This window comes from Anastrepha ludens, chromosome 2 (assembly GCF_028408465.1).
Source record: "Anastrepha ludens isolate Willacy chromosome 2, idAnaLude1.1, whole genome shotgun sequence".
In the NCBI taxonomy this organism is placed as follows: Eukaryota; Metazoa; Arthropoda; class Insecta; order Diptera; family Tephritidae; genus Anastrepha; species Anastrepha ludens.
In genome coordinates, this window is record NC_071498.1 from 45424400 (window position 1) to 45445408 (window position 21009).

The 21009-nt window shown below is 37.7% G+C and overlaps 2 protein-coding genes across 5 annotated transcripts; one reads left to right on the forward strand and one right to left on the reverse strand.

The window, feature by feature from the left end:
• The first annotated feature begins 4879 nt into the window (after window positions 1–4879).
• On the forward strand, window positions 4880–6746 carry LOC128857454 (WD repeat-containing protein 55 homolog). Its single transcript, XM_054093213.1, has 2 exons — window positions 4880–5066; window positions 5126–6746. The coding sequence occupies exons 1-2, from the start codon at window positions 5059–5061 to the stop codon at window positions 6645–6647; spliced, it is 1530 nt and encodes a 509-aa protein (XP_053949188.1). The 5' UTR covers window positions 4880–5058; the 3' UTR covers window positions 6648–6746.
• A 5151-nt stretch (window positions 6747–11897) lies between these two features.
• Window positions 11898–20653, reverse strand: LOC128870050 (TBC1 domain family member whacked). Of its 4 annotated transcripts, none has more exons than XM_054112657.1 (5): window positions 20487–20653; window positions 20210–20394; window positions 17240–17452; window positions 16556–16920; window positions 11898–13210 (listed from the first exon to the last, which is right to left on the reverse strand). In XM_054112657.1, the coding sequence occupies exons 3-5, from the start codon at window positions 17444–17446 to the stop codon at window positions 12640–12642; spliced, it is 1143 nt and encodes a 380-aa protein (XP_053968632.1). In that variant the 5' UTR covers window positions 17447–17452; window positions 20210–20394; window positions 20487–20653; the 3' UTR covers window positions 11898–12639. The 4 variants fall into 4 exon arrangements, with proteins under 4 accessions (XP_053968632.1, XP_053968623.1, XP_053968628.1 ...); XM_054112648.1 differs by having other exon boundaries at window positions 20466–20653; XM_054112653.1 differs by having other exon boundaries at window positions 20460–20653.
• Between the last annotated feature and the right edge of the window lie 356 nt (window positions 20654–21009).

Genomic DNA, 21009 nt, shown 5'->3' on the forward strand with positions numbered 1-21009 from the left:
AGAGGTACATTTGAGAATACCCCTTCCTATTTAGTACAAAGAGGTTTGAAACGTGTCAAAATTATTATTTGCGTGGTTGCAATTGAAACGGTCAACGAACCTAAATACCTAGGCCGTATATTGTATGACAAACGCTATTAGAAAAAACACTATGGCTAAACTTCAGCGCTAAGCAAGTGGGGACATTATTTATTTAGAATTTGTGTATGAACTGACAATAATAAGTTCACATAATATATAAGTAGATGATCTACTTTTTCGTGCTTAACTCCCAATCCATAATTAAAAAGTGAGATTTCCCATACAAAATTTCTCTCCCAAAATCTGAGATTATAAAATAATCCTAGATAATAACCACACTTTATGACATACAACTCTCGTTCCCATGGCAGCCGGTTCTACGTTACCGGAATGACTCGGGTTTTCTTTCCCGACCAAGGGCTGCCGCCCCAGTATACTAGCCCTGTCTAGTGTACCGTACTTTACCTTAAATCTCACGTCACAGGAGCAACTCTTAGCAGCCAGTTTGCTCCAAATACTTCTCTTCCGGGCTGGCGTCGAACCCAACCCCGGACCTGAAGTATTCTACTGCTGCATTTGCCACAAACGGCTCCACCCGAACTCCACCTCGGTTAGGTGTAACCAGTGCAACGGGTGGTGCCATCTTAAGACCTGCTCAGGCCTTAAGACACACAGGGAGTGGTCCACAAGGTATGTGGCCACGTGTTGCTCCCTCTCACAGGCGGCCCCCGCCTCTACGGCTACACTGCCCTCAGTGCCGGCACTTCACACCGCCGCCACTAATAACACCTCCACGGTAAGGAGCCCCCAAGAGCAACACAACTCCCCTTCAAACCCACAACCCTCCTGCTCCTACCCCAGTGCGGGGACAAACCAGCAGCTCTTGGTCCCCCGCACAGTCTGCTCCGTGTGTCAGACCGTAGTGCCTCGGAACTTGTCAACAGTTCAATGCAATTCTTGCAGTGGCTGGTGCCATTTTCGGAGGTGCTCCGGCCTGCACACCACCCGTGAGTGGACACGTGACTACGTTGCCCCCTGCTGCAGAGCTCTGCACCCGCAACCGCCCCCAGAGGCGCGGCCACCAGACAACATCAGGCCATCACCTATTTTGCGGAATGCACAGCAGGACCAACGCAGACAACATCACGCATCCCTCACCCCCCGAATTACGACGACGCTCCCGCGAAGCTTCAAGCTTTTGCAACTGAACTGTAACGGACTAACGAGTAAGATTGACGAGATAGTCGACTTCATGAGTCGGTTCGGAATTAAGATAGCTGCGGTCCAGGAGACAAAACTGCACGCTAGCTCTCCCCTGATTACCAGGGACGGCTATAACGTGCACCGAAAGGACCGCGAGCGAGACAACGGTGGTGGCCTAGCGTTCATAGTACACCATTCAGTGCAGTATCGTCTTATTGATGAAGGCATCGACCGCAGGGACAGCACCTTAGAACGTCAAGGTATAGCTGTCCGGTCAGGCGATGCTGAGCTCGAAATATATAATATTTACATACCCCCTGTCACCTGCTGCCCGGCAGGATATCTCCCCGATATTGGTGCGCTCATCAGGGGAGAAAACCGATTGGTAGTAGGTGACTTTAACGCGCATCACGATCTTTGGCATTCAAGCCTGCCAAATGATCGAAGGGGACAGCTATTGGCAGAGCAGATAGACGATTCGACGTTCAGCACTGTAAACGACGACGCCCCCACTAGGGTAGTGGGCAATTGCAGCAGCTCGCCGGACATAACAATTGCTAGCGCAGGTCTGATAAATAGCATAACCTGGCGATCGAGAGACCTGCCGACTTTGTTTCCGCGGATCACCGGTCATACATCAACTTTAACAAAGCTGATTGGACCAGATTCGCGGAATTTACCGAGAACATCTTCGCAGCCCTACCCACTCCCACCGATGTGCGCGCAGGCGAACGCGCACTCCGCAAGGCGATCACAGCCGCCGTGGCTCGCTTCATACCCGCTGGACGGCTCCGGGAGTTACGTCCCAATTTCCCAGCCGAAGCAGCCGTCATGGCAAACGAGCGTGACCGTCTACGCCAGGCCGATCCCGGGGATCCTCGAATAAAGGATCTCAATTCGGAGATCCGGCAACTGGTCACCCAACATAAGCGGACCAAATGGGTAGAGCATCTGAAGTCCTGTAACTTCACCTCTGGTGTGAGCAAGCTCTGGTCCACCGTAAGGTCCCTGTCGAACCCGACGAAGCACAATGACAAGGTGGATATCACTTTCAACGGTCGTACTTCGTCGGACCCGAAGAGATGCGCGAGTTATTTTAGCCGGCAATTTATACTGCATCCTCCGGTCGACAGATCCAAACGTTGTGCCACCAGACGGTTGCACAAACTACCCTACAACAGTGCACCGCTTGCTTTCACCAGCGACGAGATTCAGGGGGCCATCATACGAATGAAACCATCAAAAGCCATTGGCCCCGACGGACTAAACATGCTGATGCTGAAAAAACTGGGTCCATTGGGAGTAGAATACCTCACAAAGGTCTTCAATCTGTCCATGGCCACTCTCATTATTCCTGATAAGTGGAAATTGGGGAGAGTGGTCCCACTACTGAAGCCTGGGAAACCCGCCAACCAAGGGGAGTCTTATCGTCCGATAACTCTCCTTTCCCCAGTAGTGAAGACACTTGAAGCCCTTCTACTCCCACTCCTCACACAACACCTGACTCCAGCCCCACACCAGCATGGTTTCCGTAGAGTGCACAGCACCACCACGGCACTCACCGTCATAAACACCCAGGTAAACCGCGGACTTAACCAAAACCGCTCCTGCGAGAGGACTGTCCTAGTAGCGTTGGACTTACAAAAGGCTTTCGATACAGTCAGCCACGCCACGCTACTAGATGACATTTTACAGTCGACACTCCCGCCAGGGCTGAAGAGGTGGACCGCGAACTATCTGAGTGGTCGTCACTCGTCGGTGATATTTCGAGACCAAACCTCTAAACAGAGAAAAATAAAGCAAGGAGTACCGCAGGGTGGTGTCCTTTCACCCTTGCTTTTTAATTTCTACATTTCGAAACTCCCCCAGCCACCAGAGGGAGTCTCACTGGTCTCATACGCCGACGACTGCTCGATAATGGCGTTGGGCAATGACATTGATGGCCTATGCTCTAAGATAAACGACTACCTCGCCCGCCTTTCTCGCTTCTTCACTGCGAGAAACTTAAAACTTTCTCCCACTAAATCCACGGCGACCCTTTTTACAACCTGGACAAAGGAGGTCAAGCTGCCACTTCAGGTGCACGTCGACGACACACCAATACCGACGGTTAATAACCCCAGAATTCTGGGAGTCACCTTCGACAGCTTGCTCTCCTTCTCTGCGCACACAACCGCTATTGCAACGAAAGTACAGAATCGCAACAAGGTCCTCAAGTCGCTTGCCGGCAGCACTTGGGGCAAAGACAAATAAATGTTGCTGTCGACTTTCAAAGCAATAGGCCGACCGGTTCTCAACTATGCCGCGCCTGTCTGGTCGCCTGGAACGAGTGATACGCAGTGGACGAAGCTACAGACCTGCCAGAATACTGCCATTAGGACCGCGACAGGATGTCTCCTGATGTCCCCAATACAACACCTACACGATGAGGCTAACATGCTCCCGGTTAAGGAGCACATCAAAATGCTCGGCAAGCAGTTTCTGCTAGGGTGTCACCGCCGGCCTCACCCATGCAGACACCTGCTCGAGCCCGAGCCTCCTCCTAGGCACATCAGGAGACACTTCCTCAACTACGTGGACGAGATCCTGGACAAAACAGATAGACCACTCCAGGATCAGACAGTATACAGACAGACCATTAACGCCATCCATCGGGAGACCCTTACCACCTTCCTAAACTCCCGACCCCCGAATGCCGTTATCGGAGTCCAACCGCCACCTATCGCAGATGAAGAGCTCCAGCTTCCCCGAGAGTCCCGCGTAATCCTGGCACAATTACGTTCTGGATACTGTAGCAGGTTAAACTCCTACCTATCCAGAATCGACCCCGACATACTAAACATATGTCCAGCATGTGAAGGCACCCCGAACGACACTAACCACCTTTTCACATGCCCCAACAAACCCACTCATCTAACACCCCTCTCCCTCTGGACCCAACCCGTCGAAACAGCCAGTTTCCTGGGCCTACCGTTAGATGAGCTAGACGAAGACGACCGGTAATTTACATAACACTGACAGGGCAAAGATACTGCTACAACAACAACAACATACAACCCTATGTAATAGATTTTTACGCGTGTAAAGAAAAACGTCAAAGTAAAAACTAAATAAAATGGATTCTTTCAAAGAAATCAGGTTTGTGGGCATAATTGTAATAGAATTTTTGCTAAATATTATTAATTAGGGTTTCGTTTTACAGAAAAAAGCGTGTTTCCATAAACGATTTGTTCTCTTATTACTTATTTTAAAATGTAATATAGAATATCACATGCGCACTGCTGCCATACTTTTTTGAAACCTCAGCAAACGTCATTTATAGATTTCTTCCAACTGTTTATTATTAGCAACCAATTGCGAATTTAAATCAGCTATTCCTTTCCTTGTATTATCTTCATATCATTAATATTAATTGAAGAAACCAAAAACACTGAAATATTCCACCAAAATAATTTCTATGAGGAAAAATCTCTCAAAGCAGTATTGACATCTGATTATAATCTGCCATATTCGAACGGGTAGATTAATTTGGTGGATTCATAGGTGATTAATGCATATGTGAACGTATTATTACCCTTATATAATTGGAGACAAAACTCCATACATAAATTAGGGCAAATACCACCTTGTAAAACTTTCTTATCGACACCTCATGCTATGAAAATCTTTTACTTTGTGTAGTTGGTCTTTATACATGGTTTATTAAATATTTTGTTTGGAATACTCAACTAGTTATCTGGAATTGAGGTACGATAATCTCATTCTTTAAAGACTCGAGTCCTATTCCTCGTTTAAGCATTCAAGTTACATTCTTACGTAAACAAAGCTATAAAAATGAAGATGTAAGTATAGCTTTCACCAGTCCTTTAGAGTTAACTTGATTGATTTGTGTTCTCTATAGGCGGGAAATTTTCAAAACTCCTGGGGAAGTATCTGAATCTGATGAGCTAGAAGAACTAGCTGATGCGGAGGAAGATGAAGATGTGTTGGTATTTGTAGGACTTGAGGAACCCTTTGAATCGGAAGATTCTGAAGTAGAATACGGTGTACCGTATGGAAGTGTCAGGGAACCCCAACATGAGTCTGATGGGGAAGACTCAGACTTTGATCCAGATGGGGATGAGAGCGAAGATAGTTCAGACTTCCAACCTGATGACTCAGACGATTCCATGTCTGACACGAATAATAAAGCAGTAATCACAAAAAATGGCAAAGCGCCAAATATATTAAAACAAGATAAGTTTAACGTAAATACGGATGCAAACGGTGATCCAGGTCCAAGTTCAAGCGGTGGTGGAAAAAGTAGTCACGAAGATTATAGTAATGTGTTAGAGCTTAATGAAGATGATGAGGATGATGAGACGGTGCGTGCTATTATTGCAGCAATTAAGAAACCACGCACCGCGCCACCAGAAATTAAATTGGACGATTTTATTACCGACATTTGTTTTCATCCCGAACGTGATATCATAGCACTAGCGACAATAACCGGAGATGTATGCCTTTATGAGTATGCAAATGACGGCAATACATTACTACGTAATATTGAAATACATGCTAAATCGTGTCGCGACGTTGAATTCACTGAAGATGGTCGTGATTTACTTACCTGTTCAAAAGACAAATCGATTATGATTACTGATATGGAGACCGAGAAACTAAAGAAATTTTACGAAAGCGCACACGATGAAGCCATAAATAAGTTGCACGTTATTGACGAACACCTCTTCGCCACTGGAGACGATGGAGGTACAGTCAAACTTTGGGATTTGCGTACCAAAGATTCTATATTTGCCCTAAAAGAAGTAGAAGACTTTATTTCGGGAATGCTAACAAACGAATCTAAAAAATTATTGTTGACTACTAGTGGTGATGGCTACCTGACAACGATAAACATAGCTGCGCGCAAACTTTACGTACAATCAGAACCGTATGAAGAGGAGCTGCATTGTATGGGTACATTTCGTGGTAATTCAAAACTAGTAATAGGCACGTCCAAAGGTCGTCTTTATACATTTAACTGGGGCCAATTTGGTTATCACTGTGACATGTATCCTGGTATTAAAACGCCTATCAGTGAAATGATACCCATCACGGATCGTATTTGCTGTGTGGCAGGCGAAGAGGGTATCATACGTGCATGCCATATTGCGCCGTACCGTAATTTGGGTATTGTAGGACAGCATAACATGCCAATTGAAAATCTGGATGTGAGTAATTCTGGTGAATTGATTGCTTCTTCTTCACACAACAACGATGTACGCTTTTGGAATGTAAAATATTTTGAAGACTTCGGTGACATTAAGTACAATGAAAAACATAACACATTTAAAGACAAGCGCCACAATTTGCCGTCATCCAAATTCACAAATGCCGGAGACTTTTTTGCCGACCTGGCAAAATCACCCAGTGATAACGAATGAAAATGCGGTTTTAAAAGAGTGTAGATGTAAAAAACTTGTGTGTATGTATTGTAATTTTTTTAAGAAAACCATGTTGAAATAATAATTAAAACAAATGAATTTTTGTTCTTTGTGTATTGGGGACCGTTGTAAGTGATCAATCGGAGAATTTTATTTCAACGTTACAACTTAGCCTGAGTGGATGACTTCGAATCGCCTCTTGTATTAGGTATTAATGGGTTGTTGAATTTGTAAAAGCTTAAACATTTTAAATAAATGTTGGTCGGACAGTCCTTGGCCGAATATTAATCCGGCTCGGCCCGGTAATGTAGCAGCGCCTGGGTGTGAAGGGTTTGGATACGTATTAAGATATACTTATTATCGGTTCATATTCGTATAAAGTTTGCCTTCTTGTTATATAGCCCTTCAGTTCAATTCAATTAATGCCTGGGGTGTTTGCCATTCGAATGTCACTTTAGTTAGCTTTATAACCTAGAGTATTAACGTAGCGTTACACTATTGGGCAAAAATCGTTACAACTAGATGTTTGTATAGGTTAATAATGTGTTTGAGGAGCAGCAATTTATTGGAAAGTGATAGCAGCGACATTTTGCATTTTCCTGTTACAACACCACTGCCGATTTTACAAACTTTACTTGTCTTAACCGTGCCATGTGTTGCCAGCTTGAGTTTCGTTCTGTGAAATTGTCCTTCATAAAGTTTATTATTATTATTATTTATAGGGGATATATACAATACATATATGTATGTATATATAATTGGTGGGAGCGTGCCATTATTCTGTATTACAAAATTCTGTAAATTGCAAAAAAATTCTGCTTTTTAAAATTCTGCTTTTTTAAAATTCTGCTTTCTAAAATTCTGCTTTTACAAAATTCTGCATGTTTAATGCGAAAAATTCTGCTTTATTCAAGTTTTGTGATTTTCGTCATACAAGAAGTAACAAAATAAACATTTATTCCATAAATATACATATGTATATGTTTAAGCGATAACAATATTTTAGTTTAGCCAATTACAATATTTTTTGGAATTCTTTTTTAATATGTAGTGTGACTTAATTCATTTCTTTTCTTAATAATTCTTCGCAGCTGTTCGTTTTTTTTAGAAGAGTTCTACGAAAAAATACTGTGGATTGCGTAGCCGAAGTTGGACTGATGAGGGTTATTTTTTTGAAGCGCGGCCGAAGGCCGCCAACGCGAAAAGGAGTTCTACGCAAAAATACTGTGGATTCTATCGAAACTGAAGAAAAAATTATTATTATTATTATTATTATTTTTTATTTAATATCTCGAATAATAATAAATTAAATAATTACATTCCCTCTTTAACATTGTTAACATTATATTTTAATACAGAATTTTGAAAGCAGAATTTTAGAAAGCAAAATTTTAAAAAAGCAGAATTTTAAAAAAGCAGAGTTTTAAAAAGCAGAATTTTGTTTTTAGAATTTTGTACATACAGAATTTCGACACCAACCCATAATTGGCGCGTACACCCTTTTTGGGTGTTTGGCCGAGCTCCTCCTCCTATTTGTGGTGTGCCTCTTGATGTTGTTCCACAAATGGAGGGGCCTACAGTTTCAAGCCGACTCCGAACGGCAGATATTTTTATGAGAAGCTTTTTCATGGCAGAGATACACTCGGAGGTTTGCCATTGCCTGTCGAGGGGCGACCACTATTAGAAAAATGTTTTTATTAATTTTGGGTACTAAGGCCTTCGGTGAGTATAAAATTTATATTATCAAATTTTCCTTGGAACTTTTAATTTTTCAATAAATTAGCAAACAAATTTTTTTGTGCATATGTATAGTATGTACATATGTTAAAAAACGTTTACTCTTTTATTTATAACTTCATGTTAATGTGCAATATCATATTTCATTCAAAATACTCGGTTACATGCGTTTCAATTTTATTTCACCAACATTTCCTAAATAAAAAATACGAAATGAGAAATTATACACGTTTCAATAAAAAGTATTGTATGCTTGTACACATTTGTAAATCAATTCAATTAATCTTTGTCTCAGTTTTTCGTTTTTATTTATTTCTAAACCCCCAGCTCATATAGTTTTAAAGTTAATGTGTATATTTTATAGTGGATGTGTTTAGAGGAGTGAACAACGGCGATCCAAACTACAATGGGTGAACGTTGTGTTCACTGTTGTGTTGTATGTGTTACATATCTATGCACATATATGCATACATAGGAGAAAAAAGAAAGCAAAAAGTGCATACAATTCACAATTTTCATAAAATTCTTGTTTTTGTAAAAACTAACATTCTACAGAATTAGTTATAACTTGTAAGTATGTAGATTGTATTGTAAGTTTTTATTTTTCCGTTTGCCACCACAAATGAATATTAACAAGTTATATTTTTATTATTTACTTGATTTTTCCTTTGTGTCTGTTGTAAGGAGATTTGGAAGCACTTGAAATAAATATATACCATATTTAAAATAAATAAAGTTTTAGCACTGCCTTATTAAATTATATTTTTATAAGTTTATAATCTATTTAAACGATGTGTTCTTAAATTTGCTTTTTTCAGCTAAATTAAATATGCAAACATATAAATTTGAGTATATGTATGTAGTACACCTGTTTGCTTTGATTATTTATTTATTTACAATATGTATTTTATTTTTTTATAAAAAATATAGTTGATATCGCAAAACAAAATCATATTGCACAAAGTTTCAAACTTTGCACAAATTAAAAATAAAATCAACAAATGTTCATCAAAATTTAATAACATCATATCAGAACGACGCGGATTTATAACCGGCCAATGTGTCACTCCAGCAGCATCCCCCGTAATTATATGGGGAATGTTTATGCTGCTAAAACAAGAGTTTTTAGTCAGACTTTTTAAAAAAAATTTGGTTGTTGTTGTTGGTCATGCAAAATTTGTAATTCAAAATGAATGCTAGAAGTTTTTTCAATGGGCTATAAAACTGCATACTCGAAATATATTTAAAAATTCTGATTATGGTGGAGTTTGAAATTTCAACGAAAATTTGTTAAATTTTTCAAAATGTTATACAGAGATGAAAATTTATAAGTTTAAGTTTTATAGCTCTTGCTGCGGCAGGTTAAACTATATTTATATAAAACAATAAAAGATATTAAATAGAGATAAATAAATAAATAGTTAAAACATTGTAATATGTCACGCTACTATTATTGTGAACACAGGTGTAGGTATGATACATATGTATGCATTAGGTCGGGTCGATTTGTGGGGAGGCAAAAAAATCGCCCATTGCTCTGTGAAAATCATATTCTAGGGATCAAAATAAGAAACTTTGCCGAAGGAACCATACCTCTAGAACGAATTCTGATATCCCCCAATTTGGGTCGAACTTTTAGTTTCTTTTGTGGGGAGGCAAAAAAATCGCCCATTGCTCTGTGAAAATCATATTCTAGGGATCAAAATAAGAAACTTTGCCGGAGGAACCATACCTCTAAAACGAATTCTAATGTCCCCCAATTTGGGTCGAACTTTTGCCCAGACTTGAAAGTAAAAAAGACTTCAAACAATAATTTTTTTTAGTTTCTTCTCTATAACTCACTTAAACTAATTTTTTCATTTACATACGTTCTGACTAAATAAATTTCTTAACAGAAAAAATAGATATTATTATAAATAAATAATAAAGTTAGTGGGGGTTGGTCATACATTTGGATTCGATTGAAGCACTCTAAATGGATCAAAGTGGGATCAAAAGTTCGACCCAAATTGGGGGACATCAGAATTCGTTTTAGAGGCATGGTTCCTTCGGCAAAGTTTCTTATTTTGATCCCTAGAATACGATTTTCACAGAGCAATGAGCGATTTTTACATCGACCCGCCCTAGTATGCATATATTTGTGTGCATATTTATTTTTAAAATACGTTGTGAAACTAGACAATTTTTAATGATACGTTTCAATTCTCACTAGGTTTTTAAACATTATAGTTCCATTAAGCTACGGCTATGAACTTGTCCGCACATTTTTTATATTTTTCCATTTATTTTGTTAGCAAAAAATCATAAATTAAATCGCATCGTCTTTTTACATAATATATTTTACATTAACTTTGTTAGCAAAAAATCATAAATTAGCTCGCATTGCCTAAATGTATGGAGCGGCTAAAAAAAAAAAACAGAAGTTCAAAATAAAATTATGTGCAAGTCGAAGTTCTAAATTTATAAAAATAATAATTAGTGTTAAAACAAAAATATGTATACATTTGATACTAAGAATTTTCGAAAAAATTTAACAAGTCTCATGGCAAACCTACATGTGTATACAACCGCATAAAAATGTCGAGTTTTCAAAGTGCTTTGCATACATTTAGGCATTAAGTGAGAATGGCGAGAATTTAGCAATTGTAAAAACCAATTATATTTTTGTTCCCATGGTAGTTGGGTATAAACAGATTTGACTGCAACTATAACAACAAAGCCAGAACAACCGGGATCTACATCCCGCCAAGACCTACTACTCCCGCAACATTTTCCAAAAGATGAGGAATAATTTAAAACACTGCTATCTTAACAACAACGGCAAATTTTGTTTGAATTTAATGATTTTCCAAATACTTGAAAGTGTTTTTCTAATACACATTTTGAGACCAAAACAATTGCAACTTTAACTTTAATTCATTTATTATTGAATTATGTATGTGAGTATATGTATTTTTTTTTTATGAATGTCTTTCACTAGCAGGTTTTTATTAAAGTTTTTATATTTGCTTTAATCACATTAAGAAATTGATTAGTCACACAACGGTCATAGAAATAACATAAATTAAATTGTTATAAATACTCAATATATAATAATTAATTGGTAGCCCTTTGGAAGGTAAAAAAACAAATTGCACGAATTTCATATTTTTAAATTATATGTATAAGTAGCTGCATACTGAAATAATTAAATATTTATAGAAATACTTTTACAATTTACATAAACGTTAATAGTATGCAAATATGCGTATTTAAATACATACATATACATTAACGGTTAAAAAATATTCATAAGCTTAATATTCTCTCGGAATGAACAAAGTCGTTATTTTCAATTCAGGGTACATTCGATTTGCACCTACAAATTTAGCAAAATATGAAAATAAAAGATAAAGATTAGTAAACACAGCATGTATTTATATGTATATATTGAAATAATACTAATTGCGAGTGTACAAAAAGAAAAGTAATTATGGCATTATTATTGTAAAATGTTATAAAGTTTAGCGTATATAGCTTTTAGCGTATTTATAATTGTTAGCATTGTTACTGTCCAACGAGCATCACTGAAATCAAGTGTCAGCTCATATTCATCCATTGATATGTACTCTTTGATTTCACCATTTTTTGCGTTTTGCACCGCCGTGTACCATAAGTGTCGATGTTGATTGAATTTTCCTAATTGACTATCATTTACTACAAAATAAAATATTATACATTACATACATACATACATATACTTTGTGCATTTTGTGTAAAAATATTTGATTTTTCAAAAATGGAAAAAGAAAATGATATATGTTATAGAAATTTAGTTGTAGATGAAAGGTTTATGTATATATTTATCAGTGGATGTCTACATGCCTGTTAGTCTTCTTCTGCAACTCGCAATTCCTCTATACTGTGCGTTTACTTTAAAACTTATTGATTAGTCGTTTGATTGCTTTTACATATCATATATTATTTCCTATTTCTATATCTGTTTGATTTGTATTCATGTTTACTGTTACATACTATTACCAATAAAAAAAACAACTTTGAGTGAATGCTTAGCACCCTAGAAAAATTGCTATCAAAAAGTGATAAAACATGCCCACAACCGAGTAAAGGACGGAAAACTTAAGTAAACCTACACCTTCGTAAAGTTTAACCCAAAAATTAGCCCCCACTACACTCGGCAACGGGCTTTTCTCTCTCCTTTTTCGACAATTAATTTTGCACTTTCACCGCCGGCTGTAGGCGCTTTGTGCTAACATTACAGCCTATAGCCATTGCTACCACCTCCGCCACCTAAAGTGCTATTGCTGCTCACGGCGCTGCCATGTGATGTTGATGCCGTCGCTATCCCCGCTGCTGCTGCCTCTTGCATGGCTTTCTGTTTGGCCCGTCGCGCTTTTTGTCGCGTATGCTCGATTTGAAAGTCTTCGACACGTAAATTTAACCTTTGTATGTTGTTGATAATGAACTCCTCTTCGATAACATGTTCGGGTGGTGAGCGTAGCACCTCTAAGGTTTCACAAAGTCCATTACATTGTTTACGAACCTTATGTGAATTCAGCGAAGCACCAATTATTACCAGCGCTACCTTGAAGACGACACGTATACCTTCAGCGAGAAAGCAATCCCAGACGCGTAACAATGTCTCCCATGGTAATGTTCGTGTCATAGCGCATAGAAACCAGTCGGTCATATAGAGTAACGGTTCGACTTTATGTTTTTGCAGGTGACGGTATGCGGGCGGACAGGTTTTTTTGAGGAGCCCTTCCAGTATGCCAGCATCATTTTGGAGCACCTCAAGACCACTAATAAAATAATCCTCTAAGTAGCTGTAAGGAAAAATTTAAACGGAAATTTATGAATCAATTTAAAATTTGATTGCAATTGTGGCAGCAATAAGATTTTTTAGCAAAAGACTATTGACATGCTAGTTCCAAAATACGAGTTAGATGACTTTTACTTTGCAATTACCAAGTATTGTTGATGTTGTTTTAAAATAAAAAAATATAAAAATTTAAATTCTTTCTTTTTATTCAAAATACGGTTAGGCTAGTAAGATAGCTGTATTTAATAAAGGAATTTGAAATGGATTGAAGGGTTTAATTCCTGCTGGAGGTCAGGAAGCTCCTTATTCAATTGTTGGAGATAATCTTCTGTGAAAAAAAGCTCAAAGAATGATACGAAAAAGCTTTAAACAATTTAAATCACCAGGTCTTGACAACATCATTCCAGCAGAACTTCAAGAAGGACTGGAAATTCTACTGCCTTGGTTAACAAGGATCTTTAACAAGTGTTTAAATTTCTCTTACCTTCGGACAATTTGGAAGAAATCGAAGGTAGTATTCATTCCGAAAACGGGGAAACCTTCACACTGCAAACCAAACGACTTCAGGCCCATTAGCCTAACCTCTTTTTGCTTAAAGGCTTTTGAAAAAGTCTTAGATGAGAAAATCAAAACCCATCTTGATACTAAGTTGATCTCTGAGGCACAACATGCCTACACTAAAGGGAAATCGACTGAAACGGCACTTCATTCACTGGTGCAAACAGTGGAAACTTCCCTTCACAATAAGGAGTACTCTCTTGTCGCATTTATGGACATAGAAGGTGCTTTTAATAATATTGAACCCAACGCTATTTTGTCTGAAATTGCCAAATTGGGTATTAATTACTACTCCGTCAAAGGCACTCCTCAAGGCGGAGTACTTTCACCCCTTCTCTGGAATCTCGCTGTAAACAGTTTGCTTCGAAATCTCAAAAAAGCAGGCTGCAAGGTTGTAGCCTATGCAGATGATATTGCTCTCTGCGTGTCAGGCAAACACCTGAATACCCTCACTGAGCTCGTGCAACGCTCAATCAATATTCTGTCAAAATGGTGCACCGAATGCGGACTAAATGCGAATCCAGCAAAGACAGATCTTGTTCTCTTCAATAGGAAACAACAATCTCCTCCACTGCAAACAATAACCTTAAAAGGGGAATCATTACTCCTATCTGATTCAGCTAAATATCTAGGAGTTATTCTAGATAGGAAGTTGAGTTGGAAATTGAACATCGAAAACAGATGTAAAAAAGCTTTCATAGCTCTTTATACTTGTAAGAAAGCTATAGGCAAAACCTGGGGTTTTTCACCTCGGATCATTTATTGGATATATACCTCGATCATCAAACCGATACTCTTCTACGGTGTGGTTGTATGGTGGGCAGCACTCGAAAAACGGTGTAGAGTAGCCACAATTGATCGAGTTCAAAGAACAGCCTGCCTCCTGATAACAGGATGCTTAAGTACAACACCTACTAAGGCTCTAAATACGTTGCTTCACTTGTTCCCTATCGATCTGGCTGGCAAAGCGACTGCAGCGAAAGCAGCGACACGCATGAATGCTATATCGAAATGGAATAAGTATCTTGGCCATTCGGCCATACTGAACAGGAACACTGTTATCTCTTCCGACATAGACTATCATGTAAGTCTTCCATCACCACCCTTGCTATTCTCCTGTTCACTCCCAACTAGGGAAGAATGGAAGACAAATCTAACCGAAATCAATGGTCCTCTGAATATATATACAGATGGTTCAAAACAAGACGGCAAAGTGGGATTTGGAATATTTTCCAATTCCCCTCACATCAATCTATCATTTAGATTACCCGACTACTGTAGCGTATTCCAAGCGGAAGTATGCGCTATCTGGTATGCTGCGAAAACTCTCTTAGAAAATAGAATATCACTAGAGGATATCCGCTTTTTCACCGACAGTCAAGCGGCCGTTCGAGCACTCAGCTCCTCTTATACCCACTCAGATGTGGTTCGATCCTGTCTCTTATCTCTTAACGAGATAAGTGTTCAGAATTCTGTCCAAGTTATCTGGATACCGGGTCACAGTGGATTCGAAGGTAACTGCAAAGCTGATGAGCTCGCAAGAGCTGGAGCTGCGCAATCAAATGTTAGTAACTTACCCACAATCCACATTCCGCTCTCAACATGTAAATTACTCATTGATCGAGAATTTCACAGCATTGCTGATCAGAGGTGGCGAGTGGAAACTACTTGCGTTACGACCAGACAAATCTGGCCATCCTACAATCTGAAACAGACAAAAACCCTTATAAGTCTTTCGAAACACGAACTAAGGCATATAATATCTCTTATCACCGGCCACTGCCTGTTGGGCACTCACGCACGTCGGCTCGGGGTTCCTCAAAACGACCTGTGCAGATACTGCGAGGACGAAGATGAGGAAGTATCGAGCAGACATTTGCTGTGCAGTTGTCCCGGTCTAGCCAGAAGTCGACTCGCTCTTCTTGGCTCTCCAACAATTGACAATCTTTCAGTACTCTCGAACCTGAAAATCGAATCTCTCATCAAATTCTCGAAACGAATTAATATCTTTGACCAAAATCCACAATAAAAATCTCGGTTAGGTCGGGAAATCATATAACATAATGAGCTCTAGGGCAACACAACGGACCCAACTTGCGGTCTATGTGGCACTCCGATACGGGGTCACCCTTAAACCAACCAACCAACCATGATACGAAAAATAAAACTTCTGATAAAATAAATAAATTTTTAAAACATTTCATCCACCATGAGCATGTCTATAGATATAGTCGATGCATGAATGCCTAATTGTTGGGAACGTCGAGAAGCCGATTTTGAAGGTTTGTTCAGCAAGACTTTCCAATATTCGCAACAGAACGTCATGTTTTTGTCCTACCAGTCCATTTTCTATGTTCGACGAAGTCAGTTTCTGAAAATCTTTACACCAATCTTTGAATTGTCGACTCAGACGGACGATTATTTCCACCAAAAAATAACGATTTTTGTGGCATTTTTATAATAAGTTTCAATAATTTTAATGCGTTGTTCTATAATGTAAAATTTTACATCTGTCTATTTGACAAATGTCAAAGATGACATAAAAAAATTTATGAATTATTCATTACTGACATCTAGGGGGCACATTTGAAATACCCTTTATATGACCGATAGGCATATCAATCTAAACGCGTCGCATTTCCTCACTAATTGGAGCTACATCAGCGGAAATACACCGATTTAAACTTGGCTATCGACTAACATGCAGGAGCATTCCACAGATGTAACAATTTGTGCTGAAAAGCATTTTGCTGCTACAAATAATTCAATAGCTCAAAAAAGCTTAACTTACACATCACAAACACTAACAAACACCCAAAACGCATCTTCGGCTGGTAGGTGCATAAGTAGAAACGCAGCAATCGGCGCTTGCGCCTGACAGAACCCCACTTTCGGATTATATATGGAATACGCTTTTAGCACATTAAACAGTTCGATTTGACCTACTTTATCCTCATCTAGAAACATTTCATGAAACGGAAATTGACGATGCTTATCCTTTTTGATTTCTTCGATTACATGCGGATTGCCAGGTTGTTCGAGTAATTCTTTGTAGACCGTTGGATTTTTCTTTTTTAGCAAATAAGCGCCAGATAGATAGAACCATGCACGTGGACGTACCGATTTTGGTATGCCTTTGCGACATCGATCACGAATCTGTAAGAAGCATATATGTACATATATTGAATTTGGAGTAAAAGTGATTTTACAAAAATAAACAAGGTGGCACAAAATTAATCAGAAGAGCTATAGTTTACAATACATAATAACACTTATGTACTAGGCAGCTGCAGTACACAAGCAGGCAAGCAAAGGAGCGCGTAAAGGTCAAAATAAAGATTTCCTTTACTAAAAAAAATATTTTTTATAATTTTTTTTTTATAAAATAGTTACTCAAAAACAAAATTGGAGCATTATTTTTGCGTCATCGTGTATGTGCATATGGATGTAAATATTTGTATTCTGTATAAGTTACCTTTTTGTAGTTTTTGGACATATATAGCGACCAATTATCGATCATGTATAACCATTTCTTCTCTCGCGCTATAATTTGCGCCTTAGAGAGCGGTTCTTTGGGTTTTTCTGTGCGTTGAAATCCACCGTAAAAGCCATTGCGGTCCGGGCAACTGGAAACGGTGGAGCAAAGTGATATCGTGTCGAAGGATCGGGGTGATGTGGCCATTACAAACTGAAAGTAGACAAAATGTTTAAAATTTACGATTTTATGAGTATATATATGAAAAGCATTGATTTTACGGGATATCTAGGTAAAAAAACCTTCAAAAGATAAATACATATACATATACATATATACTTCATGAAATTAACACATAATTTTTTCAGTAAAGATGCATATGAGAAATGCTTCTAGAAATTTCCATGTCCCACCGTCAAGAGCCGTTTTTAATTATAGCAATTGCTACATGCAACATAGTCGCAAATTCATATGTATCTACATACATATGTACATAAGTTCAAGTGCTTATAGAAATAAATCAAAACAGTCCACCAAAATTGGAATAAATTGTGTATAAGTATGTAGGTATATATATACATACATACTCGTATATGTATATGAATGCATATCCAAATGTATATGTAACATAGTTACCTCCCACTGCTAATGTTGCACTTCGATTGCAGCAATAGATTCATTTAATTGCGACGCAAAATATTCACAGAGAGCGACAGAGCCAGAGAAAAGGAATTTCTGAATTTTTAATTATTAATTTTCGAATTTATTTTGTAACCCTTTACGAGAATGTTGAGTTTCTATATTTTCTTCAAAGCTTATTGCAGTAATTTTTTTGTATTTTTTATTTCCACATTAAATAAATATTTTACAAATACAGTTAAAAAAATATTCCAAAATTATTCCAATTTTTTTGTTTATCGTAAGCTCGTTAGTTTTAAAAGAAGGTACAATATGGCAAGACCAATGCGAACTCTTATCAAGCTTTATGGTCGTATTGCAACAGACACCACACATTGAGTATTCCAATATGCAATATATGTACTACAATATCTGCAATAGCATGTGCAGTAGTTCGGTGAGACGGGTGCCTCCTCCTTATTTGATCGTCAATTTGGAGACATAAAAGGAAACTTGTTACTTTAATTGTTTATACCGCATGGGCGTGTTGAATTTTAATAACTTATTATTATTTTGGCTTTGATTTTATATTGCTGTTAGCGCAATTTTGCGAAAGCCGGAAGCCTGGGAGAATAAGTAACGTAATATAATAATAACACGAGCAATTGTACAAGATTTGGAGAGTTTCACTTTCTTAGCAAATGATTTTTTAAATTAATCAAGTAGGGTTGATTTTTATAGGCAAGTTATGTTGTTGTTGTTGCAGCGGATATAAATCCGGGTCGTTCCGGTAACGTTGAACCGACTGCCGGGGAACGACACGTGATGCTTAAGTTTACTTCTACTTCAAGCCGCCTTTAAAGCGCAGAACTACGCTATTTATGCGTTACCGATTAATTTGGTTCCTCGAAAGTAGGTCAGTCAAGATTTCGGTTGCGAAAGTTAGTATAAACGATATAACAGGAAGGTCAACTCTAACGAAGGTGTTTACCTATATATGAAACTGTGGCATATTCAAGCTCATGGTTGAAATCTACTTTTTTGTTGTACCAAAAAATACTAAAATACTAATGCAAAACAATGCTAACTATGGGCTAATAAGTCTTATGAGCCATATACTCAAAAATTTCATAAAAATCATCCATAAGAGAATATAAAAAAAATAGAAGTCACCATGAGAACAACACAATTTGATTTTAGACACCGGAGAAGATATATATATCCTTCAAATGCTTACATAAAAATTACCGGGTGCCAATCAAGATATGTGTATGTGATTGCAGCAATTAGAGTCGCGGACATTATCACAAGAGATACAAATATTCACAGAGGAGTGAGACATAGCTGCATACTATTACATATACATATTATTATTAACGTGTACGCAGAAAAAATCTTTGAAGAATGATGTACGAAAAAAAGGTAATTGTCTTATATATAACTAAATATTGTAACATTAACTACACAGACGACAACAAAAAGTAAAGACTTCGCCTTTGAAATGTGGTGCTTCAATTGAGAAAGTTTCAATTAGCATTGCTAAATAGCATGCAAACTTCATGGAACATGCTAGCGGACATAAAACGAAGAAATATCACTTATTCCACGAGCCAAATTTAATACCATCATTAATAATATGACCTGACAACTGTATTAGTAAGAGCAAAATAACATTTATATATAAAAGCAAACATCCTGCGTGGTTACGCCCACCTAGGTAAACGTTATTTTTTACTGGAGAGTTAGCGTGTAAATTAAACTAAATTTTGGATAGATTTTGCATTACCATTTTAAATTAATTATCAAATCTTTTGTGCAAACACCGTTAAAAGCACGTGAATTGCATGTTTTACATAGATTGTAACAGTGAATTTACTTCAAGGTCTCCGTTGACACTACTACGATCATACAAGTGTCTTTTTTTTTTTGCTATAGAAAATACTATTCAGCATAATTAGGTGTTGCTTATCTTATTTTACAGAGCATAAACAATGAGTAAGTGACATATTAATAATGTTATCTACATATATTAGTAATGCTTCTTCCATTGCCGCCTACAATCATTGGCAAACGCACCACATAAATTAAAAGCTAAAAACATTTAAACCGTTGGTATACTTTTCCGAATAGATACTTTATTATGATTTCTTTCATTTGCACTAGTTAGCACTAAACCCTGCCGTTGTTGCAGCGTCGTTATTGGTACAATAATCGAATGTTGCTAATATTTATTTACATTTTCATTAGCCAAAAGCATCACTACTATTTCTTCTGGCGCCCCCACCAACAACATCAAATAAACACCAACAAAAATATGGGTACCAACATATACATATATAATCACCTACATACCTGCGCTGTGACACGGCTGCTTGAAGCACTCTTCACTTTTTATATTTCCCAAAACGTTGTTTTTATATTCGTTACAAATTTTTATTTTATTCTAAAACCGTCACTTGTGTATATTTGATGCAAATCTATGTGAATGTTACACCGCACCACTTTACCATTGTGATTATTGGAATTTCTTTTCAGACCTACCAAAAGACGAAGACAAAAATTTATGAAAGCTACAAGCACAGTACTTATTTTACTAATTTACACAGACAATTCAATTTTCCCAGTATACTATTTGCGTGAAAACAATATGCCGGATTCCTTTGTATGAAACATTCACTTGATATCCTATTTTCACGTATTTTGCATTAATTGAAGTTTTGAATAATTGCACAAATTCAACAATTTTTCACTCCCGATTTTTCTTTCATTTTATTTTGTGGCAATGACAAAATTGACAATTGACACAGGGTTGCTAGGCGGTTCAAAATTAATTACTCGGTATCTACGGCTTGCTGCCTTGGTGGTAGATTTAAAATTATTTTTATAATTATCGATTAGTTTGTGTCATTTTACCATCAGTACAGTGTTCACAAATAGCTTTTCACCTTAGTACTTATAAAAGTTGCGAACCTTTTTTTCGAGAAAGATATATATATTTTATTGTGTATTGATTAATTCTTCAAAAGAGTATAGTTGGGTTATTTAATAAAATTAGCCATCAAGCAAAGGAAATGCAAAAAAGTTGCCATCATTTCCAAAAACCGGTAGAAGACATTTCAGATGAATTTGTGAAAAAAAAAATACCGTAAATG